This window comes from Spermophilus citellus (assembly GCF_964194105.1).
Source record: "Spermophilus citellus genome assembly, chromosome: 11".
Classification (NCBI taxonomy): Eukaryota; Metazoa; Chordata; class Mammalia; order Rodentia; family Sciuridae; genus Spermophilus; species Spermophilus citellus.
The window spans coordinates 75,448,957-75,476,645 of record NC_138192.1 but is presented as its reverse complement, the minus strand read 5'-3'; the positions used below and the strand labels follow the sequence as shown (position 1 = coordinate 75,476,645).

The window sequence follows — 27,689 nt, the reverse complement described above, 5'->3', positions numbered from 1 at the left end:
TATTAATGGATGTGTTCGTTGACGCTTCGGAAACCGTGCTCAATACGGGCCCCAAGGGTTCCTTTAAGCCTCAGGGAAAATGACTTAGGCTGAAGCCTGTACCCAAAGCCACACCCACTAAGAGTCCTTAAGAAACTTGGTGTGGCCTGGCGGAGACTCAGCTGGGGCGGCCACGCAGTGCATTGGAATCCCGTGGCTCGAATTCCACCTTTCTCCGTGGGAGGCGCGTCCCTCCCTTCAGTGGGTCAACTCCGCGGGTCCACAGGCCCCGGGCCAGCTCCCTTTCCAGCGGAAGCTCCCGGCCTTCAGTCTAAACGCCGCGTACCGAGCTCATTTGCATAAAGACGCGCGCGACGCCGGCAAGAGGGAGGGCGGGCGCGGCCGGGGAAGCGGCGCGCGCGCGCACCCTGACAGCTCGGCCCTGCTCGCTCACTGGCTCGTTCCCGGCTTCCGAGCACAGCATGGCGGTCAAGGTGACTCCAACTCTCTGCTGCTGCCTTTATTGCATAAGAGACATTCCAAGGGCCCTGCTTGCAGCCCCCCAGCTCTCTCAATTTCCTTCTTTGCGTAGTTATTAGATAGCGCGTCCTAGGGCTCCAGCTTGCGGGTGGGAGAGCTGATGGGCAAGGATCCGGAGGAAGAGGATGCCCGGCTGGGGGAGGGGAAAGAGGAGGGATTGTGAGTTGGAGGGGTTGTGAGGACCACTGGTCAACGAAGGAAGTGTAGTGTGTCCTGCCCTAGGTACATGGGATTGTGAGCTCGGAGTTGAAGAGCATCGGAAAGGGAGTGGGAGGAAGTGGCAAGTAAAGCCGGGGATACCTAGGGCATCCGTGTATTGCGGTGGGGGAGGGGGTGAGTACTGAGTAATTTGGGGCCTCAATACTGCGGAGAGCAATGGTTGACATTTGCGTTGGAGGTTGCAGGATGTTGAAAGCATTTGTACTGGTGGCAGCTCTCGTGTTTTAGGTTAGATGGGGGAACTAGAGGGGCGCTGAGATCTTTGTTATTATTTCTTTCCAATGGGAAGAAAGGCTGCTAATCCATGCCATTAATTTAGGTGTTTTGACTATCCTGTTGCTCCACTCTTGCAGGCCTCTTGATTTCAAGGTTGGTGGTTGCTACTGTGTTGTGGAGTAAAATAAAGAGTGATATTCATTTTCTTCCCTTTTCAGTTCAGAGGAAGCACTGTGTGTAATTTGCTATATCCCAGGCTATTCACACCCGCCTTTCCACCCTGTAGTGACAGATCTCAAATTTGACAGTTGTTATCAGCAGTTAGGGCTTTTGGGTTGTTTTAGACTAAATGCCCTTATAAAAGATAAGAGCATTGATTGTTAGCAGTTGTGAACTCTAATCTGGAGATTGTGTGACCTTTAGTGAAGCATTAACTAGCTTTTTTTTCTTTTTTTTTTTTTTCCCTTACAGGTGCAGACAACTAAGCGAGGTGATCCTCATGAGTTAAGAAACATATTCCTACAGGTAAATTATGTAATTCATGTTTCATTGAAAAAACAAAAAGGTGTAATCAGTAGTTCATTTGAAGCCTTAACGCTGAGGAATAGTCTATTTTCATGTATTCTTACATTGCTAGACAATATAATTTATTTTTCTCTTGTTGATGTTTGACTGAGGGTTTTCCTTTATATTAAGGCTTGTTAAGATATTTTCCTCAGGCCTTAAACCGGGCATCTGTAATCCTAGTTACTTGGGAGGCTGAGACAGTAGAATTACCTGGATGACATAGGGAGACCTTGTCTTTAAAAAAGAAAAAAAAATTCCTTAAATTAATGTGTGTTTTTTTTTTTTTTAATATGACTTAAGCGGTGTAAAAGTAGACTATAAAGAACTTCCAGCTTCTCCTAAGTACTGAGGCTAATAAAAAAATTCAAAATATATAGACATTCTTATATAATTGATAGGTAGAGTGACTAATTCTTCTTTGAAAGCTGCATGTTTTATAAAGTTTTTCTACTTAAAAACAATCCTCCATGTAGATTACAGATATAAGGCTATTGTAGGTATTCTTAATTTGTGTGTTTTTCCCCTCTACTTATTTATATTATATCATAGGCCTTTGGGGGTTTTATTCCAAAATGTTGTCTTGCCAGGTGCAGTGGTACATGCCTGTAATCCCAGTGACTGGGAGGCTGAGGTAGGAGGATTACAAATTCAAAGCCAGCTCAGCAACTTAGTGAGACCCTTTCTCAAAAAATAAAAAAGGGCTGGGGAGGAGCTGGAGCTGGGGCTTAGCTGTAGCACTCTTGCCTGGCATGTGTGAGGCACTGGGTTTGATTTTCAGCACTGCATATAAATAAATAAAAATAATAAAGGTCTATCAACAACTAAAAAAAATAAAAAAGTTCTGGGGATGTGGTTCAGTGGAAAATCACCTCTGGATTCAATTTCTGATACCCAAAAACAAAACAAAAAGTTGCTGCCTAAAATTCTTGCAAGGATCTACCTTAACTTCTGCTAAGCTTTTAGGATCAGAGACTTGCCTGTAGAATTAAAAGGAAAAAAAAAAAAGGGGTAGGCTTAGTTTTTTGTTTTGCTTTCTTTTTTTTTTTAATTTTTTTTTTTTTTAAAGAGAGAGTGAGAGAGAGAGGGGGACAGAGAGAGAGAGAGAGATTTTAATATTTATTTATTTTTTCTTAGTTCTCGGCGGACACAACATCTTTGTTTGTATGTGGTGCTGAGGATCGAACCCGGGCCGCACGCACGCCAGGCTAGCGCGCTACCGCTTGAGCCACATCCCCAGCCCCTGTTTTGCTTTCTTAATTTCAAAAATTTCCTATGTAGGAAATTAAGCTTAAGAAGTAAATGTAAAGGGAAAGAAGCTAGTGTGTGTTTTTTTTAATATTGTATTTTTTTCTGAAATCTTCTTTTGAGAATTTCTATTCTGGATCTGGGTTCTTGTGTAGACACTTTAACCTTGGACAGATTCCTGCTGGGTATTATTTTCCTCCATAAAATGAAAGGTGACCTCGAAGGTTCCTTCCAATTCCAAAAGTCTGTGATTCTATATTAGGAACAGATTCTAACATACTCTGATGTGCCTGGAATAGATGACATTTTTATCTGAGACATGTGGTTTACTTAAACTATTGTTGGGAAAGAGGCTGCATAGATGACCATCCATATGTATAGTTCATGAAGAAGAATTAGTAAAGGCTGGGGATGTAGCTCAGTGATAGAATATAATATACTTGCCTAGCATGTGCCCTGGGTTTGATCACCACACTGAAAAACAATTAGGAAAAATGAGAATATTAAATTTTATAAAATATACTAAGGGAAGTATCTTTTCTAGAACAAAAATAATTGTGATAGAATTGCTCCATTTGTGGCCTGAAATTTTTATTTTTCACAAGTATTCTTGAGAATACCCAAAATTATATCAGTATTAACATAGCATATAATTATACTCGATGTTTTATGAGGAATTCCTATGATACGGTTAATTTTATTTTCTAGATTAGAATAGCGTGGAGGAAATCAGTTAGAATATTGCATGATGTACTGAAAAGTGCATTGGTCCAGGTAATTCCCAGGTCCACATCTACCTGGCTGTTGTTGTATGCTTAGAATAATTATCTAAGCTTTTTGAGTTTTATCTTCTCATGTGAGATTCAGTGGGCCATAACGGAATTGGAATTGAGGTTCTTCCAGCTTTAAAAATTGTATAGGGGAAAAAAATCTGTGATTCTATATTGATCGTTTTTGTTTTTGAAGAGTGGTGTTGGTGGTGGGTGTGATGATGGGAGGGTTTGAAGCTACAAAGAGAGAGGCCAGGACTCAGCCTACCTCTTTGACAACTTTTAAATCTTACTTTTTCATTTAATGTTTTGCATATACTGTCACTATCTCTTTACATATTATTTTGTAATACTGGGGATCAAATCTAGGGCCTCAGGCATGCTACGCAAGCACCTTGCCAGTGAGCCTTACCAGTCCCTTACAAATTATTTTGATGTTGGCTCTAATTTTATTTTCATACTGATAATTTGTAGAATTTATAATTGCATATGTAGCCCTAAGCATAAAGCATTGTCTCAAGCATTATTAATAAATAAGAACATGAAAACATTTATCTTCAGGAAAGCTAAAACTGCTAGGAAGATAAAATATAGCTAGTTGGATCAACAGGAGGACAGTTCCAAGTATTATATTAGGCAACTTTCAAGTATTTTTCCAAAAAAAGTATTTATTACACATGCATATATGTTCTATTAATATTTTAGATTTAATAGAAGACAAAAATACATGCTAACTATGTATTTCTTTAGCACTTAAAATATTTACCCAGCAGATTGAGGACTATTTTCTGTGTGCTGGGCACTTGTATTCTATTATTCATTAATAAATACTAAATAGATTAATTGAAGCAGAGAATTGAGCTAGGTCATGAATGATGATGGGCATGTGGTTGGACTAGCCTCTCTCTGAGGCCTATTTCATCTCTGTTTAGGGTTGAAGCTGTTGAGAAGAGTGAAGGCAAATGCAAAGCCTGTGGTAGAGCAATCAGACTGGCTTGCCTAGAACAAAGTAGCCATACAATGATGACAGTGGTTAAGAGATACTGATCATTTAGAGTGTGCTGTACATTGACCCAGTACTCTAAGGATGGTATGTTAATTTTCATAACTTCTGAGGTTTAGTATTCTTGTTATGTAGATGAAGTTAAATGACTTTGTTAATGTCCCTTAGTTTATAAGTGGTAGAGACCAGAGTTCAAATCAAACTACAGAACCTATAATCTTAACCCTTATACTATACTTGTATGTAAGATTTTGAAATGTGATGATTTTTGAAAGATAGGCATGTCAGGGACTAATGGCAACTTTGTTAAGAAGTTAAAAAAAAAACAAACCTGGTTACTTAGATGATGAAATAAAAAAGTGCCTTTATGCTATAACTACCTAGAACAGTTGGCAAGGAGTTTGAATTTGAAACAGTAGGGAGGCACTGTGGGTTTTTGAGTGGGCAAATTGAAGTGGTGAATTCTGGCAGCTCTTTGTGTATGTTGGATAAAGTGTAGAGAGATTGGAAGTAAGTGAGGCTATCAGCTAAGAGGCTATTGAAATAATACATGTGGGAGATAATGACCTAGAGTGGCTGATGACTGAGTAATGGAAAGGAAGGACAATACCAGGGACTTTGTAAGGGAAGAATCTATTGATTTGGTATTATATATGGAAGTAAAGAAGAAATAGTGTACCTGGCATTTTATAAGATAGGTGTTAGTTTATTAGGCATTTATTTGGGGATTTTTTTTTGTGTGTGTGTGTGGGATAGGGTTAAATTTGATTGCTAAATAAATGTGACCCATTAAGTTAAAGTCAGGTTTGAACAGATAGAAATTTATACAGGTGATAGATGAATCCTTGTAGTTATGAGAGTTAAATGTGAAATAAGCAGGACAGGATCAAAAGCTGATTTATATACAATGTTCATAATTGAAGTAGGAAGGAGGTGGAGGAGAACTAGGGATAATAGTCCCATGAAAGTTTAAGGTTGGAGTTTCACAAAAAATGTTAAATCAAAGGTTAACATATAAATCGTTATCAGTATGGTTTGGTTTTGGTAAGATTTGGGGATTATTTGAGTTTAGGGCCATTTCAACTAAAGGCTACAGAGTACACCTACAAAAATGCGAAGTTATACGCCATGTATGTATGATATGTCAAAATACATTATACTGTCATGTATAATAAAAAAAGAAAAAAGACTACAGAGAAGATTTAATTTTAAATTTTAGAATACAGTTGAAAGCTTTGTAAAATTTAGATTTGTGATAATAACCGTCTAACTTTACACTAGTATGGCTCAAAACTCCTTTGTTGTGTAAAACAATTAAATGTTCCTTTTTGAAAGTACAGATGTATTCATGTTTAGTGGAGTTATATATAGGTCTGTGAGGAGGGCTTTGTAAGAGTAAAACATTTTTATAGAGAAATGAGAAATAGGTTCTTTTTTTTTCTGTGTTCTTTATTGCTTCTCAAAATTTGATGAGCTATGTTTTCTTTCTTTTTTTTTTTTTTTTTTTTTTTTTTTTTTTTTTTTTTGTGGTGCTGGGGATCAAACCCAGCATCTTGAGCATGCTAGGCAAGCACACTGCCACTAAACTATACCCACAGCCCACAGGCCTTTTTCAAATTTTATTTAGAGACAGAAACTTGCTAAGTTGCCCAGACTGGCCTTGAACTTGCAATCCTCCCGTCTTAGACACTGTAGTAACTGGGATTATGGACATGGGCCACTGTGCCCAGCCAATAAACTGTATTTTCTGTTAAAAAAAAAAAATTTACTAGGATTCTGCTTTTTCCCAGTGTATCCCCAACCCCCAAGTTCATGCAACTGGAGCACAAAAAATGAATTCTTATGTGTTCTACTGTGCTATAATTTTACAACCAGTTGTCAAACTAACATTTTACTATTACCACCCTTAAAACTGTCATTTTTTGATTTATCTCTTTCTTCTTTTACCTTTCTCACCCACACACTATCATTGACCTAGTTTTGCTACATCAGAAGTATACAGTAGTAAAAGGATACAATAGAAGCAGTGAAGATGCAGGGGAGGTAGGGACAACAGAAATGTGACAGGCTGTTTGTTATAAGCCTGACAAATTTCAGAATGAACGGTTGATCTTGTCTGTGCTTTCTGGCAAAGTAGGTTTTTAAAAACTCTTTAGTGAATGATTTTTTAAGATTTCTTAAACTTTTTTTTAAATAGACTTTCTGTTGTTCATTTATTAGTGTTATATGGTAAAAGCAACACTTTAAAATGGTACAACTATATATACCAGACCAAAAATTTACTGAAAGATAGAATTCAAATATTTTGATTCTGTTCTTTTATTCACTAGCACCAATGTAACAGTGAAGATCATATCCCATATAAAGTTATGAAAATGCATTTTTTTTCTTTCTTGTTTATTTAAAGATTAAGTAGGAAGGAGATGATGCTAATATAAAGCAAAGAACGTTTTCTCTTTAGGGTTTTTATGATGACAAATTATTAGTGGAAATAAATGAACTCTTATATTGTCAATATTTGTTTACATACTATACATTTACTTATGTTTGGCAGTAGGATGAAGTTTAGAAGGAAATTAAACAGGGCTTTTTAACCAGGGGATTCTTTCTCTTTATTGACATATACATTAGGGCTACCTTCTCAAAAGTTTGGGATGTATGCCATAATGTTAGAGTTACAAAAAGATTATCAAGTATAAAAGGATGATAATATCTACAGAGGCCAAATGTGGAGAAAAAGGGACTCTTATACAGTATTTGTGGAAACAAAAGACTCTTTTTAAAGCAATCTGGCAATAATTTAAAATAAAAAGTAAATATGCTGGCTATGTATCTTAGAGGTAGAGTGCTTGCCTAGCATGTGGGAAGCTCTGGGTGCAATCTGCAGGATAGCAAAGAAATAAAGAAAAAAATAATAATTTGAACAAAGAAATCTTCTTCTTAGAATTTTTAAACATATTTTATTCTAATTTGTTATATATGACAACAGAATGCATTACAATTCATATTACACATATAGAGCACAATTTTTCATATCTCTGGTTGTATACAAAGTATATTCACACCATTCTTTTTTTTTTTTTTAAAGATAGAGAGAGAGAGAGAGAGAGAGAGATTTTTTTAATATTTATTTTTTAGTTTTCGGCGGACACAACATCTTTGTTGGTATGTGGTGCTGAGGATCGAACCCGGGCCGCACGCATGCCAGGCGAGCGTGCTACCGCTTGAGCCACATTCCCAGCCCTAAAAAAATATTTTTATAAAAGTGTTAGGCATTAAGGACAGATTAGCACTATAGTGAAACTTTATCCTTAAATCATTTAAGAAGGATTGAGAAATGATTGATAAGAAATTTAGTGTTATTATTAAATGCTCTGTTATATTCTACTACCAATCAGTATTTTTTTTTTTTTTACTGTACTGAAATTTAACCTAAGGGTACTTTACTACTGAGCTATATCCCCAAACTTTTTAATATTGAGATATGGTCTTGCTAGCCTCAACTTGTTTTCCTCCTGCCTCAGCCTACAGAGTTACTGGGATTATAGACATGCTCCACCGTGCCCAGCCCTAATCAATACATTTTAATTGCCTATATGTGCCATGCTATATACTGTGTAAAGGCCTACCTTTATGGAGATAAGATAGAGGAATTCAGTGATGATTAGGATAAGAAAGAGGAGTTCAGTGAAGAGAGGTCCTCATGTTGGAGGAGTGAGGCTAAAAGGATAACAATAGATTGTGACAAATACAGTAAGAAAATAAACAGAATGATGAAAGGTTCTATTTTTCAACATTTTGCAAGAGGGTGGTCAGTAAGGCCCCTGAGGAAGTGAAGTTAGAGTTGAGAATTGAAAGGTTAAGTAAAGGTGGGGTGATGGAGAGACTTCCAAATGACTCACATGTGCACAGGCTTAGAAGTAGAAAAGCTTTTGGTATATTTAACAAATAGAAAGGAGGCCAGAGAGCCAAAAGCATCGGTGAGTGAGGGGGCTGACTGGTTAGAGATTAAGTAGAAGGAGCCACATCAAGTAGGACCTTGTGAATAGGCCACGAAGAAGAGTTTGGATTTTTTTTTTCTAGGAGCAGCATGGAAACCACTGGAGGACTTTTGTCTTTCCTTTTGGAAGTAGAATGATTGAACTTGTAATTTAAATAGATCAAATAATATATAAACTGTTTCTTTCACATTTCTGTGCTTTCTTTTGGATGACTGATTTATGGAGTGTGAGTCTATCCATTTAATTTCCTCCTAGCTACATAGTTTTCCTAGAATGTGTTAACTGGATGTAATTCTTTTCCTTCATGAGGCAGCAGAATGTAGCTGGAGCCTCCATGGACTTTGTAGTCTAACCTGGATTTGAATCCTCATTTGACTCCTTTTTTATAGTGTGGTGTTAGGTGTTTGCATTTGGAGTCTGTTTTCTCATCTGTCTTATAAGGGATACTACAACTAGCACAAAGGAATGTTACAAAGATTGAACAAAGTGTTATGTAATCTATGCCCAACACATGGGGAACCAAATAAAAGCTAGTTTTGTTGTCTGTTTTGGTACCAGGGATTGAACCCAGAGGCACTCGGCTGAGCCACATCCCCAGCAATTTTTAATCTTTTGAAACAGGGTCTCACCTAAGTTTCTTAGGGCCTCGCTAAATTGCTGAGGCTGGCTTTGAACTTTCAATCCTCCTGAGCTGCTGGAATTACAGGTATGCGCCACCTCACCCAGTCAAAGCTAGTTTTTTGTCCTTTTTCTTCTTTTCCAAGTTGAGGTGAGGATTCCTCCTCCACCCCCCTGAGTAGCATCTGAGTCCCTTGTCTCCCTGCAGCTAATGCTGGACATAATAAAGCAACTAAGATGTTAATATGTGTTTATGATTTTGTACACATATTCAATTAATCACATTCTTGAGACATGCAGCCAAAGACCTTCACGAATCTCTGTATTCAGAAATATCAACACAAGAGGTAATTTCTCCCAATGTTGTAAGGTTTTGAGAAGAGATATAGCTATAGTCTAAAGCTGGAAGACTTGAGAGACTGTGGCAGGTGTTGGCAGTTTTCTTCTGAACCTTCAGTTGCCTAGTCAGGACCCAAAAATGAATAGTCCAACCATAAGCTCTGAAATACCAAGACACAGACCTGAAAGACTTATGATTCATTCTTTATATATGTCACTTTTTCTTCTTTTTAATTACTATATTCATGTTCTGTCTAGCTCTTGCTTAGTAGTGTGGAAATATCTGAAAGCATCTTCCCCTGAAATTCTTGCTATGGCCAGTATTAGGCTTCTAGAACTGGAAGAAACACATTTTTGGGCTTCACACATGTTAAGCAGGCAGTGTACCACAGAGCTATATTCTCAGTCTTTCTTTCCTATTTTTTAGAATAAGTCTAGGAATTATTCTTTCCCACCCCCACCCTAAAGCATGTACCAGAGAGATGCAGTTGTCTCATTAGCTAGATTTTGGTTTGAAATCTCACTCCTGGAACTAATGAGTAAGCCCCACTTGAATCACTTGTGTAAACCAAGAGTCGGGGAAGGAGGCATATTTTAAAGGAAAATTAGCATGCAGTTACCCAGAAGGGCAGGGAAATATGGGCAGGTTAAAAACAAGAAATGTGGAGGTACCACATAGACGAGATTGGAAAACCTAGGATCCTGGAGATGACTCAGGGAAGGTGGGAGACAGAGATGAGAAGAGGCTTTACATCACCAAATCAATGTTGCTGTATTCAGTAGCTCTTTTTCTAGTACTGCTTTCATATTACCTGCAAAAATACTTTAACATTTACCCAAAATTAAGACCTCTAAAGAAGAAATATTTCCTCACCCTTTCTTTCTTTAGGTACCTCTACTCTTCTTTCTACTAGTGGTCTTCCTCTCCTAAACCTCATTCTTGTCTGCTCCTTCCCTTCTTCTGGTCCCTGGCTCGATATTTTGTTGTTGTTGTTGTAGATGGATACAATGCCTTTATTTTACTTATTTATTTTTATGTGGTGCTGAGGATTGAACCTAGTGCCTCACAACTGCTAGGCAAGCACTTTACCGCTGAGCCACAGCCACAGACCCCCGGCTCAATATTTTGAACAGCTCTGTTCAACACAGAGTGCTAAGTGATTGTCCTACTAGGAGCCAGGTACAGTTTAAGGGGCTAGAGGTATGAAGTTGAATAAGACATCCTCGTTCTTAAAGGACTTATATTCTAGATTCATTTAAATTACATAATCATGCATCAATATTTGTTTTTTCTTCTGAAATGAGGTCTCACTGTGCTTTCCAGGCTGGTCTCAAACTCCTGGGCTCAAGTGATCCTCCTGCCTCAGCCTTCTGTGTAGCTAGGACTGCAGGCATGTACAACATCCAACTCACATCCAACTCATTACAATTAAAAAAAAAAATGAGAACATTCTGAAAAGGCTGAAGGCTTGAAGTTCTTTCTGAACTCTCCAAAATCCTAGCATTTCCCTGCTATCTAAGAAGTAATTGCTATTTTTAGTTAGTTGTGTTTCTTTCTGATCTTCTTCTGTGCATTTACTTAGAAAATATAGGGTTTGTGGTTTTTAGGAACTTAAGTGATAATGGCTAATGCTTACTGGGTCATTGTTATGTATTAGACACTATATTAAGTGTTTTATACAAACATTGTATTTAGTCCTCAGAGCAATTCAATAAGGTAGATACTATTAGTATTCCCATTTTATTTATTTATTTATTTATTTATTTATTTATTTTCCAGTGCTAGGGATTGAACCCAGACCTCATGCATGCTAGGCAAGTATGTTACCACAGAGCTACACCCCTGGCCCAACAGTTTATTTTTTCTTTCTTCTTTCCTCCTTTTTTGTATTGGTAGTTTAAAATTTTGAGACAGGGTCTCATTAAGTTGCTGAGGATATGGTTAAATTGCTGAGGCTGGCTTTGAATTTGCAATCCTCCTGCATCAGTCTCCTGAGTAGCTGGGATTATAGGCCTGAGCCATTGTGCTTGTTTTATTTCTGTTTTCCTTTGGAGCGGGGGGGGGGGGGGTGGGGGTGATGGGGATTTAACGCAGGGCCTCACACATGGTGCACACTTGCTCTACCACTAAGCTCAACCCCTAGCTATAGGATTCCTTTACACATGAGGAAACTGCTCTACAGAGTTAAGTAACTTGCTCAAGTTACATAGTAAATAGAGGAAACTTGCTTTATGTATTTTAAGGCACTGTTGTTTTGTTTGTTTTTGTTTTTTACTTTATATTATTTGGAGATACAGGTAGGTGTTAGTATATACAGAATCATCCCAATTTTTTCTTAGCTTTAAAAAAACTTTTACTATGGAAGCCAGGCAGGTGGTGCACACCTGTAATCCCAGCTGTTTGGGAGGCTGAGACATGAGGACTGTGAGTTCAAAGCCAGCTTCAACAACAGCAAGGTGCTAAGCAACTCAGTGAGACCTTGTCTCTAAATAAAATACAAAATAGGGCTGGGGATGTGGCTCAGTGGTTGAATGCCTTTGAGTTCAATCCCCAGTAGCCACCCTTACCCCGTGGAAATACACAACTTTTACTATGGAAAATGTTATATACAAATTTATAGGAAATAGTATAATGAATCACCATTTCTTGTCACTAAGCTTCACCAATTATCATGGCTAATCTTGCTCCCTTTATATTGCAGCCCCACTGACTTATTTTGAAGCAGTTCCCAGACATTACATTCTTGCATCTATAAATATTTAAGTATATATCTTTAAAGAAAGGACTCTGAAAAACCAAACTAATACTGTTAGCATACCTAGAAAAATAAGTTTGTAGCCAGCCTCAGTGACTTAGCAAGGCCCTAAGCAACTTGGAGAGACCATGTCTCAAAAAAAAAAAAAAAAAAAAAAAAAGATAGGGCTGGGGATGTGGCTCAGTGGTTATGCACCCCTGGGTTTAATCCCTGGTACCCCAAACAGGGTACCGGCCAGGTGTATACACAGCATTTGGTTATTCTCTTACATCTTTTAATACTTTGCATTCTCTACCAGGATAGAGGTCCTTCTTTCTCTATGGCAAAATATTGGTATTTAATCAAGGCTTACCAACATTAAGGTATTCTGTTCCCCTAGGAGCTGCACCTTGATTGTCAAAAGAGACACAGTTTGCCCAGGTTTATAAATTTATGTGTTCCTTATTTGTTTCCATGGTTACTTAGACCAAGAGATTGAAGTATTTATTTAGAGAACAATATAAATTAATTATTCAATTTAATCTGCCCTGGGAAGCATTCTTGTCTCAGTCACTGGGTTCTCCTGGCTGATTATTTTATTTCCAAGGTTTTTGACCATTTTGAGGGAAAAATTATTTTGGTAGCCCTACTTTATTATGGTAGCTTCAGTTGATTTCAGTGCTTAAAAGTGTTCTTGTTCTTCTTTACTTTGTTAGGAGTTGTATTGTCCAGTAGCTGGTGATAGAACTTGCTATAATGGAATTTTTTTTTTTTGAGAGGAGAGAGAGAGAGAGAGAGAGAGAGAGAGAGAGAGAGAGAGAGAGAGTTTTTAATATTTATTTTTTTAGTTTTTGGCGGATACAATATCTTTGTTTGTATGTGGTGCTGAGGATCGAACCCGGGCCACATGCATGCCAGGCGAGCACACTACCGCTTGAGCCACATCCCCAGCCCAATAATGGAAATTTTATAATAATAAAAGTAAATATATCTTTTTATTTTTAATTTTTAGAAAAGTTTTCACTTATTTTTGAAAATAGATATGTTAAAGTAAAAAGAAAAATAAGCATGTAACATTTTCTGGAAGCATTTTGAGTAAGAAAGTTAAGGTTCTGAAGAATTTTCTTTGCAAAGTCAAATAGAAGTTTTTGTTTCTAGTGGATGTGAAATATGCAGCTGAAGTGCTAATTAAAACTAGATATAGGGCTGGGGTTGTGGCTCAGCGGTAGAGCGCTTGCCTACCACGTGTGAGGCCCTGGGTTCGATCCTCAGTACCGCATAAAAATAAATAAATCAATAAAGGTATTGTTTCCAACTATAACTAAAAAATAAATATTAAAAAAAATTCTTAAAAAAAAACCAACAAAAACCCCTAGATATATAAAACTGCTTTTCCCTAATGTTTGTGTAATTGATTTTGATAACATGGCAATATTTTTATATTACTAATTCAAATTTGTTTTTAAAAATTAATATGGCTTAATGAAGTTAAAATTAAGTCAGTGTGGCCATATGTGTTTAAAATTATTTGTCTCTTTAAAGTATTTATAATAGACTACACTTTCATTGTAATGAAGTCAAGAGGAATTCCATATTGTACTGTTGTAACAGGGTTTGTGTGTCAGGTCTGTTGTGATCTTTCCTCCTTACACAGAGTGCTTGTGTAGTGAAAGGTCATGCATTCCTGACTAAATTTGGCTTAGGTGGGAAGTTCAAGCAGTAATAGTGAAGGATAGCAAGAGAATTAGCTTCATGTGCTCAACTCTTGCTTTGGCACATATCATCCTCTTTCATTGTTCACATAATTCATTTTTCTATATGGGAAACGCTCTGTGTGATATCTACAGTTACTGAACTTTGAAACATTGTTGTTCAAATTACTGAAATTGAAAGGATGTTAAGATCTGAAAATGTCAGTTCATCTCAGTTGGAATGAAGTCATGAGAAATTGTTTTGACTCATATTACCACCACGTGTTGGATAAGCAGAGATAGCTGCATAGACCAGTTACAACCAATTTCCTGGTAAGCCTAGAAATACTGGAAGCTGACCTCCTAGGAACCTTGATTTGGAGAGAAATGAAAAGGAAGAACAATAATGCCTTCGTGGGAGTTATTGGGAAAAGCAAGGAGGGAAACTGATCCTATGCTTTTCTATTTCTAAGCATTTTACAATAATTATTTAATTATACATGTGTTTTACCATTTCAAAGATCTTCTTTTCCCTCACAACAGGATAGCTATTTTGCTTGTAATCCCTTCTTAGAGAAGAAACTGAAAGAAGTCGTATTTGTTTTGTTGAGACAGGGTTTTTGCTATGTTGCCCAGGCTGGTATGAAAGTTCTGTGCTCAAGATTTCCTTCTGCCTCAGCATCCCAAGTAGCTGGGAATACGGGCGGCTGCTACTGCACCTGGCTAAGCCACATATTTTGTCCAAGAATTCTCAATGAGTTAATGGTACAGGAATTTAGAATCCAAGTTTCTAACCCTGATTTCAGTGTGCATCATGCCATCATTTCTGTGCTACTTGGCAACATGAACTGTATTTTGATGATCTTCAGCCCTGGTATCAGGCATAATGCCCACCACACAGTTTTATGCTTAATGCAAAATAATGTGAAAGATTTGATTTTATCAGATTTTTGGCTTAAAAAAATAATGTCTCTAGATATAGTACCTCAATTTTTGTATATATACTTGAAAATCCTTGTTCTTCATACACTGTTTAATTTTTTTTTAAAGTGATCAGCTTTCTATTCACAACACATTGGAATTTTCCTTTATAGACTCTGGAATATCTTTTAGAAATATAAAACATCAAAGGACCTGTTTTGAACTGAATTCATTTAAACAGGTAATTTGTATCATTTGGACTTAAAAAAAAAAAACTCATTCAAGTCATTGAATTAAGTTAATCTTTTCTTTTTTTTAATTTCTTAGTTGAAATGTAGAGTGATCTACATTATTGCTCTTCATAGGGTCTAGTTAATATTGCTTACATGTAATGTAGTTTGCCCACATTCTAAAAGTCATTTAAGGTTAAATTCAGTAAACTGCAAGGGAGTTAGCACTATCCAGTTTACTCCAGTCAGGTGAAGTCTTGATACCTTGATCTGTTGGCTTCATGGGCAAAACATTTCTACACAGCATGATCTTCTGATTTGGAGCTGCAGATCATTCACTGTCATTATCACATGTATCTGTATGTGAAACCCTGCCATTTTTTATAGACAATAATTTTGATTAAATGTATGAGGATTCTAATCTCTCATAAAATCCATTTTATTTCTCAAGCTTCAGAGTGCCAAGACTTTTTCAAGTATATGTGAACAATATTAATTTCAATTTAAATGTTTCTGGAAGTATCAATGTTGTGTAGGCACTTTTGCATTTTATATACTTCAAGTGGGTCTGGAAAAGTTTAAATGAGAAAATAGATCACCTATTTTTATTTAGATACTGTCAGCTACTTTTGTCAATGTCTTTCATGTGTCCTTGACTTCTTGCCCAAGAAGGATTTACAGCTGCTTAAGAGACGTCTTTGAAATGGCAAATGATTAACTCTACAGTTACTTGGAGTTAGGATATAGTATACTTAATATACTTTTAATACCTTTATTTTATTTTTATGTGGTGCTGAGGATCGAACCCAGGGTCCCGCACATGCTAGGCGAGTGCTCTACCATTGAGCCATAACCCCAGCCCCTGATAATTAAATTTTTTTCTTTTTAGTTGTAGATGGACACAATACCTTTATTTATTTATTTCTATTTTTTAAAAAATATTTTTTAGTTGTAGATGGACACAACATCTTTATTTTTTTATTTTTATGTGGTGGTGGGGATCGAATCTGGTGCCTCATGCATGCCAGGCAAGAGGTCTACCACTGAGCCACAACCCCAGCCCAGGATATAATATTTATTTATTTTTTGAATTTTTTAATATTTATTCTTCTTTTAGTTTTTGGCAGACACAACATCTTTGTTGGTATGTGGTGCTGAGGATCGAACCCAGGACGCACGCATGCCAGGAGAATGCGCTACCGCTTGAGCCACATCCCCAGCCCCAGGATATAATATTAAAAAAAAAAAAATTTGTAGTTGTAGATGGACAGAATGGCTTTATTTTGTCTGTTTATTTTTATGTGGTGCTAAGTGCCTCACACATGTTAGGCAAGCACTCTGCCACTAAGCTACAGCACCAGCCCAGAATGTAATATTTGATAATTTCATTTAATCATTTTAGTTCATCCTTTGGAATGATGGAACAAAATGGAAAAGATTGTTGCACTATTAAATTACTTGTTAAATGAAATCTTTAGCATAATCTGGGAGACCCAAAACTTTGATTGAAACTGTTAATCATTTTTAGTACAAACACTCACATAATTTTAATTAGCAGAAAGAGGATGTCTCAGTAAGACATTACATTAATATTTGCTTATTTCTAGCCTTATGTGTTACCCTAGGCTATTTTCACTTTCTTAAAAGTCTGTTTAAGGGGCTGGGGATGTGGCTCAAGCGGTAGCGCGCTCGCCTGGCATGCATGCGGCCCGGGTTCGATTCTCAGCACCACATAAAAACAAAGATGTTGTGTCCGCCGATAGCTAAAAAATAAATATTAAAAGTTCTCTCTTAAAAAAAATGTTAAAAAAAGTCTGTTTAAAACATTACTCAATCAATTAAAAGAAGCATTAAAAATAAGTGGGTCATTTTTTAAAGACTATTAAAAACACTTTTGTTTTAAATATTTTTTTCCCTTTTATTTAATTTACTGATGTTTGAACCCAGAGCCTCAAGCATTCTACCACTGCTTCATCCCCAGTCCCTATGTATGTATGTATGTACATATATATGTATGTATTGTGATATGGGAGAATCATACTAGGGCCTTGAACATGGCAGGCAGGTGTTCTGCTCAACTGCACTCATGTCATCAGTTTTTGAGGTACTGGCTTTTCTCTGTTAGCATAATATCTAAAATATTTTAGCATTGTGGATGGATTGAAGTCTTAGTTCTAAACTCCCTCTTTGGTTCTGTCTGTTCAGGCAACAGGCTTTCTGACATTACCAAGTAATTGTCACTAATTTAATGAGTTAATTAGTTAATTGTCTCCTGTAGAAGTTGACTACTGACTCCTTGTAGATGAGTTTCCTTCCCCTCCTGAGGCACACACTCTATCTTTCAGTTAAAAATCAAGTTAAAATAAACTGGGAGACTTCGGGAAAACACTGGCAGAATACCTCAGGGAAAGTGGTTCTCTGGTATCATTTATAACGCTAGACACTGGCTCAACCTGTTTCAGTTCATGTCAACCAAAGCATTTTTCTTTGTTGGCTGCTGTGTCCTTGGTGGCTTGTGCTAAGGTTATTCTATTTCCTGATATTTTAAAGTCAATAATGTTCTGAAGTCCTGGAGATTATATAACTACAGTACACTTTCATTGTGTGTGGGTGTTTTCTGTGTAGGTAATATGGTTGTACTAGAGATCAAATTCAGTTACTAGAGAATAAACCTCTGTGACAAAAAGGAATGTACAGGGCTGGGGTTGTGGCTTAATGGTAGAGCGCTCACCTAGCATGTGCGAGCCTCTGGGTTCGATCCCTATGTCCAACTACAACTAAAAAATAAATATTAAAAAAGGAATGTATAACTAATTCCCAAATTTTTGTCAATAATAAGAAATGTTTTCATATTCCCCTCTTTTGTCATTTGCTAATTAAAGAAAGCAACATTGAAATACTTGTGAAGAGAGAACAAAGGTAACCATAATTCCATCTCTAGTGTTTTCTTAATTTTTATTTTGTGTTTAGGATTTTTTTTTTCTTAATGTTTCATAGGAGTCAGGCCCAGAATTTCTTGTTAAAGAATTTGGGCATTTTTTTGTGATGCAGATGTATGCTTGCTTGTGCATATGTATAGTCAAATTGTTTTTCAAAAATACTGAATTTGAGAAAAAGCAAGAGGTGCACAATAATATAAATAAATGGCATGCCTATCACTAGAAAAGAAAAATGGATAAGAATTTCATATACAGCTTTGGGTGAAAATATAGTAGCACACATATAAATATATGTACATATATAAATATACTCATTTATACATAAAACATATATAGAAGGAAATATAAAAATTGATTGCCTCTGGGATATGGAATTGAGTGACTGGAAATAGAGGTGGAAGAAAGGCTTTTTAAAAAATATTTTTAGGTGTTGATGGACATGATACTATTTATTTATTTATTTATTTATTTATTTATTTGTGGTGCTGAGAATTGAACCCAGTGTCTCACATGTGCTAGGAAAGCACTCTACCAAGGAGCTATGACTCCAGCTTTTTGTTGTATATCTTTTGTACCTTTTGAATTTTGAATGGTTTAAATACTAGACTATTAAAAGAATAAATAGCCTAGCAGTAGTATACACCTGTAATTGCAGAGATTTGGGAGGCTGAGGCAGAAGCATCACTAGTTCAAGGTCAGCTGGGAACTTAGGGAGGTCATATCCCAAACTGAAAAAATAAAAAGGAAAAAGTAAAATAAAATAAAAATGGCTGGGGAGGTAGATCAGTGATAGAGTACCTCTGGGTTCAATTCCTAGTACTGCAAATAAATAAAGTAAAAAGCCATTAGAAATGATGAAGAGTACCTGTTATTTCTTCCCTTTCACTTCAACTGACCTCAGCCTCTTCTTTCACCTGGATTTTTGCAATAGCTACTACTTGGTCTCCTTGTTCCAGCCATTTCCTCTCTTCTCTACCTGTATTTTACATTGTTGCCAGGGATAGTACAGGTCAGATCATTTCTCTCTTCTCATCTAAAATTTCTAGTGATATAGTATGGCTCACAGAATAAAGTTCAGGCTACTTGGTTTGGCATTTAAAGTTTTCCACTATTTGCTCTTAAACTACTTTTTCTATCTTATGCTACATATCTTTGAATACAGGTTGAACATTCCTTTTTTTTCCCTCAGAAAAATCTAGTGAATTCCTTTTATTTTTATTTTTTAAATATTTTTTTTAGTTGTAGATGGACACAATATCTTTGTTTTATTTATTTTTTTTATGTGGTGCCAGGGATCGAACCCAGTGCCTCACGCATGCTAGGCAAGCGCTCTACCACTGAGCCACAACCCTGGCCCTTCCTTTTATTTTTTTCCCCACATTTTTATAGGGTGAACATTCCTAATATAAAAGTTCAAAATCAGAAATCTTCCAAAATCCAAGTTTTGAGTAGACATGCTGATACAAGTGGAAAAATCCATACCTTACCTCATATGATAGGTTGCTGTAAAAAATGTAGGCACACTAAAAATACTGTATAAAATTTACCTTCAGACCATCTATTTACAGGTATGTGTGAAATGGCTTAAACTGGTAAATTTTGTGTTATGTGTATTTTATCATAATAAAGCCAAAAACTTTTTGAAAATGAAAATAATAAAGGTATGTGTGAAACATGAGTGAATTTTGTGTTTCAACCTAGGTCCATCCTCAGAATATTTCATGTATATGCAATTATTCCAAAATCCAACAACAACAAAGTCTGAACTCTGAAATATTTCTGGTCCCAGGCATTTAGGATAAGGGATGCTCAACCTGTACTCTTTCTCTCTTTTTCTCTTTTTGTCTTAAGGATGGAAAGAAACTTTATTAAAAAAAAAAAAAGCATAAGGCAGGAAAGTATTAAACTCTTGCAATCTGTAGTCTCTTTATTAACATTTTTCTTCAGGTAACCCCTCCCCCACAAAAAAGAAGAAAAGTTGTTTTTTTTTTTTTTTTTTTTTTTAATTTCTATGTTTACATTGGTTGTTTTGTTTTGTTTGGCAGTGCCGGAATCAAAATCAGGGCCTTGAGTATGCTGGATGCTAGGCAAGTGCTCTACCACTAGCTACATTGTGTTTCTTTTTAGCTTGAAATATCCTATCTTTCCATTTGCATTTGATTTGCAAGCGCGCGCGCGCGCGCGCGCGTGTGTGTGTGTGTGTGTGTGTGTGTGTGTGTGTGTGTTTTACTGGGACTCTAACCCAAGGATACTTTAATACTGAGTTACATCCCCACCCATTTTTATTGTATTTTGAGACAGGGTCTCACTAAATTGCCCAGGCTGGCCTTGAACTTGCTATACTCTTCTCTCAATCTCTGGTAGCTGAGATTATAGGTATGTGCCTCTGTACCCAGATTGAAATTGAATTTTATTTTTCCTTTCCTCTCCCTACTCCTCATCCCACCTGTTCTTAGAATCTTTTGGGTTTCCATAAATACATTTCTCATAGCATTTTTTAGTTTTTGATACTAATATCTTGTTGTGGTTGATTTGTTGTTCTCCTTAAATTCCACTTTTAGATTTCTTTGTGTTGATCCCTCTTTCCACTTGTGCTTATCTCCCCAACTACCGTGCCTTTTTTCACTCTGCCCTGATCTTTGTGATCTGGGTAGAATGTGTCCAATTATGTCACATAGTGAAGAGAGAAGGAAGTAGCAAGTGATAGGTGTCAGTGGACTCCATAAGTATTAATATCTTACAGTTTGTTTTTCTTTATCATATGTTTGCATACCTATTATTTTGAGCCATCAAGGATTATTTCATTATATAGATTTTTGAAATATCTAAAGGACTGAGAAGACAAATGTTCTTGTTTCCTAAGGACTCACAATAGGTTAGTAGTAGAGTCAAAGTTTAGAACCAAGATTGCTAAAGGATTGGCTTTTATAGTCATATAGAAAGAAATTGACTCATTTGAGGTCATATTTCTTGAGTTTTTTTTTTTTTTTTTGTACAGGGGATTGAACCCAGGGGCACTTAACCACTGAGCCACATTCCCAGCCCTTTTTTTGTATTCTTTTTAGAGACAGAGTTTCACTGAGTTGCTTAGGGCCTCACTAAATTGCTGAGGCTGGCTTTGAACTTGTGATCCTCCTGCCTCAGCCTCCCAAGTTGCTGGGATTACAGGTGTGTGACACCACCCTGGCTCCTGAGTGTTTTGGATAGCGTTAGCTTGTTAAAAAAAAAAGTCTACCTTGGACTACTTCTCATGCAGGTTGATATAACACTTCCTGTGATAGTCTCTTATTCTGTTTTCAGAATAAGACAAAGGAAACATTTCTTATTTAATTCTCTTCTGGTTGAAAGAGCAGATGGCTTTGTTTATTCAGATTCATAGATATTTGAAATATCTAGCCAAAAAGCAAACTGGCAGTCCTTTCCTTTGATCCTTTTCCTTCATCTAGCTTATCAGAAGCAAACACTTATAACTATTAGCTATTTAGATATTGTCCTTCATATTTCCAGAAAATTTTGACTTTCTTTGCTAGTAGTTGAGGACTTAGTTTCCTTATACTACTACTTCTCCCATTTTCTTCTTCCATCCCTTTCAGTATATTCCTTCTTCTGTACCAGGGATTGAACCCAGGGGTGCTTAACCACTGAGCCATATCTCCAGTTCTTTTTATTTTTTATTTTGAGACAGGGCCTCGTTAAGTTGCTAAGGCTGTCTTTGACCTTGTGATCCTTCTGCCTCAGCCTCTGAAGATGCTGGGATTACCAGTGTGTGCTACCACAATTGGCCTCTCAGTATATTTCTAATTTATATTAAATCAATATTTAGTATTTACATTATGATGACTATTCTGTTTATTTAGAGCCAAGTTGTGCATAATATTTCCTATTTTTGTACAAAAAATACTTTTGTATTGTTAAAAGTTAGCACATTTTTCATGTGCTTAGTTATTTATATGCCTATTACCCATTCATTAATTTTACAGTTATTTACTGAGGGCCAGGTATTAGTTTTGGTACTTCGGATATATTAATAAACAAACTAGACAAAGAATTTTTTCCTTCTGACACATTCTAGATGGGCAATGTACAGTAAAATATAATAAGTAAAACCTATAGTATGTTAGAAGGTGACAGATGCTAAGGGGGTAAAGGGGCAATGTAAGTTGGGGAGTTGGGAGTACATAGATACAGGGATGGGTTGTAATATTAAATAGGGTGATAAAAGTAGATCTCATTTAGAAGGTCATATTTTAACAAAAACTTATACTCCTCTTAGTGCTATTTTCCCTATAACCAAATAACCTAACATTCCATTTTCCCTAGTGATTTTTTTTCCCAAGAGTCTTTGTATCTGTCCTAGACAGGACTAGGAACTCCAAAAGCCTGTAGCCTGCAGCAAAGATGTCCTGGGATTCCCTTGGTCACTTTCCAATGTTGGATCACCTGTTTCCTGAGTCCCACATCTTCCTTTTATTTAGTTTACTCTTTTTTTTTTTTTTTTTTTTTGGTAACAGGGAGTGAATCCAGGAGACACTTTATCACTTAACTACATCCCAACCCTTACTTTTGATATAGGGTCTCCCTAAGTTGCTAAGGCTGGCCTCAAACTTGTGATTTTCCTGCTTTAGCCTCTTGAGTAGTAGGGATTATAAATCATTTCCTTTAAAAACAAAACAAAACAACCCTCCTACAGCTTCCTGAAAAGGTAGGAACAAAATACTGAGAACATAGTTATCTTAAAGTACTTTTTTTTCTATCTTTTTTTGGCTTTTGATGGTGCTGGGGTATGAATCCCAAGGCCTTATACATGTTAGGCAAACACTCTACCACTGAGCTGCATCCCTAGTCCCTCAAAGTACTTTTGCCATAACTTTATATTTGATTGAAAGTTTGGGTCAGTTTAGAATTCTAGGTTGGAAATAATTTCTGTCAGAACTTTCTGGTGTTGCTGTTGAGGAGCATGATTCCCTTGATTCATGATTCTTTATATGTGACCTGGTTTTCTCTCCTAAACTTTTAGGGTTGTTCTCCTCTGATGTTCTAAAAAAGCGTGTAGGCATTGGTATAGATTTTTGTTCGTTTTTTTGTGCTTGACATTTAGTGAGCCCTATAATTCCCTTTGCTTTTGGGACATTTTTTGATCTTACTGTGTTGTTGGTTGACTGAAATAACTAAATCAATCTGCTACTACTCAAAGAGGGGGGCTTTAGTTGTTTGTCATGCCGTAGTACATTGTACCTTTAAAATAATAACCAGTTTCTTTGATAGGCAGGTATTAAAAAACAAAACAAAAATCATTGTCAGGTTCAGAGGTGAATGCCTATACTCCCAGCTACTGGGGAGACTGGCTAGCTTTAGCAACTTAATGAGAACTTCTCTCAAAAAAATAAATAAATGAATAAATAAAAAAGGACTGGTGGGTATGGCTTAGTGGTAAAGTCACCCCTGGGTTCAGTCCCCAGTATCAGAAAAAAAAAAAAAAAACTAATTACATAAAAGGTAGAATTTTTAATTTGTTTCTTTTTCCCCCCAACTATTGAAATTTAGAACAAATGGAAGATATTGTTTCTTAGACCTTTCTCATTCAGTTCCCATCTAGGGTTTGTTATGCCTTCCTCTCCTCCCACTCTTTTTTTTTAAAAATTTTTTTTAATATTTATTTTTTAGTTCTCGGCGGACACAACATCTTTGTTGGTATGTGGTGCTGAGGATCGAACCTGGGCCGCACGCATGCCAGGCGAGCGCGCTACCGCTTGAGCCACATCCCCAGCCCTCTTTTTTTTTTAATATTAATTTTTTTTTAGTTTTTGGCGGACACAACATCTTTGTTTGTATGTGGTGCTGAGGATCGAACCCGGGCCGCACGCATGCCAGGCGAGCACGCCACCGCTTGAGCCACATCCCCAGCCTCCCACTCTTATAGACAGTAGATATTATTTTCTCCCTTTTGGGTCCTGGCTTCTCATTCGCTTTTTTTAGTCTTTCTGATATCTCTTATATTACTTACACTCACACTCCCTCCCCCAACCCTGTACTGGGGATGGAACCCAAGGCCTTATGTATGCTAGTCAGGCACACTACCATTGAGCTATATCCCTAACCCTTTTTTAGAATTTTATTTTGAGACAGAGTCTTGCCAAGTTGCCAAGGCTGGCCTCAAACTTGTGATCCTCCAGCCTCAGCTGCCTGAGTTGCTGTGATTATAGGTGTGCCACTGAACCAAGCTTATATATTGAGACAAAATATTCATTTAACATAAAATTCCCTTTTGTTGCCATTTAAAATATATAATTTAATTTTTTTTAGTACATTTATAATATGTGACCCAAAGAGCGACCCCATCTCCATTAAGCAGTTAACTCCCATTTTCTCTTTCTCCCAGTCCTGGCAACCACTCTTTCTTTCTGATTGTGTGGATTTGCCCGTTGTGGACATTTCATATAGATTGGATCCAGTAATATGTGCCTTTTGTGTCTGGTTCATTAATTTAGAATATTTTCAGGGTTCATCCATGTTATAGCATGTTGTCAGTATTTCATGTTGTTCTCCCTCCACCCCCTATGGTACTGGGGATTGAACCCAGGGACTTAAATATTAAGTCACAGCCGCATCCCCAGTCCTTTTTTAATATTTTATTTTATTAATTATTAATCCTCCTGCCTTAGCCTCCAGAGTTGTTGTGCCATTGTGCCTGGCTTACAGTGTTCTTAAACTACTCTCTGGGTGTTTCATTTTCACTATCCAGAGAAAAATTCTATGTTCATTATTCTTATTTTCTTTTCTTTGGTACCAGGGGTAGAACCCAGGAATACTTAACCAATGAGTGATTTCCCCAGCCCATTTGTTTTTTGTTTTTAAAAAAATTTTTTTGTAGTTGTAGATGGACAGAATGCCTTTATTTTGTTTGTTTTATTTTTATGTGATGCTAAGGTTCTGTTTTATTTTTATGTGATGCTAAGGATTGAACCCAGAACCTCATACATGCTAGGCAAGCGCTCTGTCACTGTACTACAGCCCTAGCCCCCTCAGCCTGTTTTTATATTTTATTTAGAAACAGGGTCTTGCTAAGTTGCTTAGAGCCTTGATAAGTTGCTAAGGCTGGCTTTGAACTTGTAATCCTCCTGCCTCAGCCTCCTGAGCCTCTAGGATTACAGGTGTGTGCCACAGTGCCTGGCTCTTATTTTATTTTAATACTGGCCTTTAATTTACCTTTTCATAAAACATTTGATGGCTATAAAATGATAATGATTAATTTTAACTTATTAGTCAAATTTTAACTTTTCAATATGCTTTATTTATTTATATTTTAGTATGCCAGTACTGAGGTCGATGGAGAACATTACATGACCCCAGAAGATTTTGTCCAGCGCTATCTTGGACTGTATAATGATCCAAATAGCAACCCAAAGATTGTGCAGCTCTTGGCAGGAGTAGCCGATCAAACCAAGGATGGGTGAGAACTTTTATATATTTTTGAAAAATTAATGTTCTGAAATATATTATTAAAAGTTTTTAAAAACAAAAATATTACTTATGAATATTTAGAATTTTAATATTAGTAAACCCATATCTTTCTTTGAAGTTTATAAAAAATAGCATTATTTACTGCCATTATGAAAGATATTGGCATTTCTTTCTTTTTGAAAAAAATTATATGGGAATAGTATGTTTTATAATAGTCTGAGTAGGATGGGTTCTGGGCAATTAGGTATAATTTCTGACATCCATTCATTCGATAAATAATGAGTGCCTGCAGTTACTTCAGGCACTGTTCTTTGTGCTAGAACTTATCAGTGAATAAACCACAGAAAGGAGATAAACAAAATTTTAAAAATGATAGTATGTTATGAGATTATAAGTGCTGTGATGAAAAATAAACCAAAGAAGAGTTTAGACAAATTTATTAATTTGTCTATTTGTTTACTTGGCAAATATTGTGTTAACAACCATCATTTGTCAGGCACTATTGAATCTTATTAAAAACAAACAAATAAAATGAAGTTCTGATCTTAAGAAGCTTGTAACCTAGTAGGAATGAAGATGACCAAGCAAAGAAAAATAAAGCAATACTCTGGAATAAGACACTCTAATAGATGTATATGGAACATGTAGAAGGTACCCAAGAAAACATGGCTAACTGTTTTGGGGTCAAGTCAGAATCATGAAAGAGGCGATATTTGAGTAAAATTTGTCAAAATGAATGCGAACTTGCTGGTAGTTGGACAAATAGGGAGAAGAATTTCAGGTAAGGGAGCATGAGTGGCATGAAACATGGAGGGTGTGTGCCTGTGTGTGAGCAGCAGTGTGGGCAGGATTGTGTTCCACTCCAGTGCAGTTGTGGCATTGCTTTTTATTGTTGAAGTGGAGTTGGGGACCTTGTGTGCTGAACTTTGACTATATCCTGCAAGCTTGTGACTCTTAGTCTTGGAGATACTTTTAGCTTGGTAAGCATATGGATATGAAGTCATCTTATTAGAGTGTCAGCTTATTTAACTCAAGGGGGGAAAGTCACCATTATTTTTATTAAAATCATATACTAAAATCATATTCTCCATATAGTACGGGGCAAAGGCAATATTTGTATGAATTATATAAAGAAAATATTTGCTTACTATGGCAGTTTCAAGCTACAGCCTCAGACTTCCAAGCATCCAGGCTTGCTTTTCTATCTGTAGAGGTGCTTGTGTGAAAATTGGGCAGCAAGGAGTCTTTAAAAATTATTACCATTGGGCCTGGGGTTGTAGCTCAGTGATACTGTGCTTGCCTAGCATATATGAGGCACTGGGTTTGATTCTTTTTTTTTTTTTTTAGAGAGAGGGAGAGAGTGGGAGAGAGAGAGAGAATTTTAATATTTATTTTTTAGTATTTGGCGCACACAACATCTTAGTTTGTATGTGGTGCTGAGGATTGAACCCGGGCCGCACGCATGCTAGGCGAGCGCGCTACCGCTTGAGCCACATCCCCAGCCCATGGGTTTGATTCTCAGTACCACATATAAATAAATGAAATAAAGCTCTTTCAACAACTAAGAAAATATTATTATTATTATTATTGTTACTATTATTATTACTATTATTATTTTTTAGTTATAGTTGGGCACAATGTCTTTATTTTGTTTATTTATTTTTATATGGTGCTGAGGATCGAATCCAGGGCCTTGCACATACAACGTGAGCGCCTTACCAGTGAGCCACAATCCATTTAGAAAAATGGCAGGTTGGAGTGGGACAAGACTTGCACACAGTGAAATCTGGTTAGGTGACTATTGAGAGGGCTAAAGTAAATTAAGGTTGAGTACAGAACTAACATTGTATTCATTTTTATTGTCCCATAGAACCTAGCACAGTGCATGAAATTTACTATGTTCAACAAATGTTTGTCAAATGCGTATTTTATGAATGGGAAAGATTTTTGAATCATTATAAATGTCAGGTATCAGGGAACATGTATAGTATTGTCTAGTCTCTAAAAATGTCAAATCACCTAAGTCACTGGATCATTTAATTAGAGTCTCAATAGTGATTAGACAGTAACACCTATGAAAATTTATTTTTAATTAGAATTCCTTCAGAATATTAAAGTTTACATATACATTAAGTTCTTTTAGAAAATATCAATGCATTATTAATTTGATCTGAGGTCTGCTTTTAAATATCCATATCTTTTCGGTTGCTTTCTC

At 36.5% G+C, this 27,689-nt stretch overlaps 1 protein-coding gene across 2 annotated transcripts in view; it reads left to right on the top strand.

Annotated features, from left to right (window-relative positions):
- Nucleotides 1–210: 210 nt before the first annotated feature.
- Nucleotides 211–27,689, top strand: part of SLC25A12 (solute carrier family 25 member 12) — an 84,348-nt gene continuing 56,869 nt past the window's right edge. Inside the window, exons 1-3 of one of the 2 annotated variants that reach the window (XM_081262223.1) lie at nt 211–473; nt 1,426–1,479; nt 25,321–25,463. In XM_081262223.1, coding sequence (XP_081118349.1) covers nt 462–473; nt 1,426–1,479; nt 25,321–25,463 — 209 coding nt within the window. In that variant the 5' untranslated portion in view covers nt 211–461. Of the gene's footprint in view, nt 474–1,425; nt 1,480–25,320; nt 25,464–27,689 lie in introns of those variants that run through there. The other variant, XM_081262224.1, reaches the window with a different exon arrangement.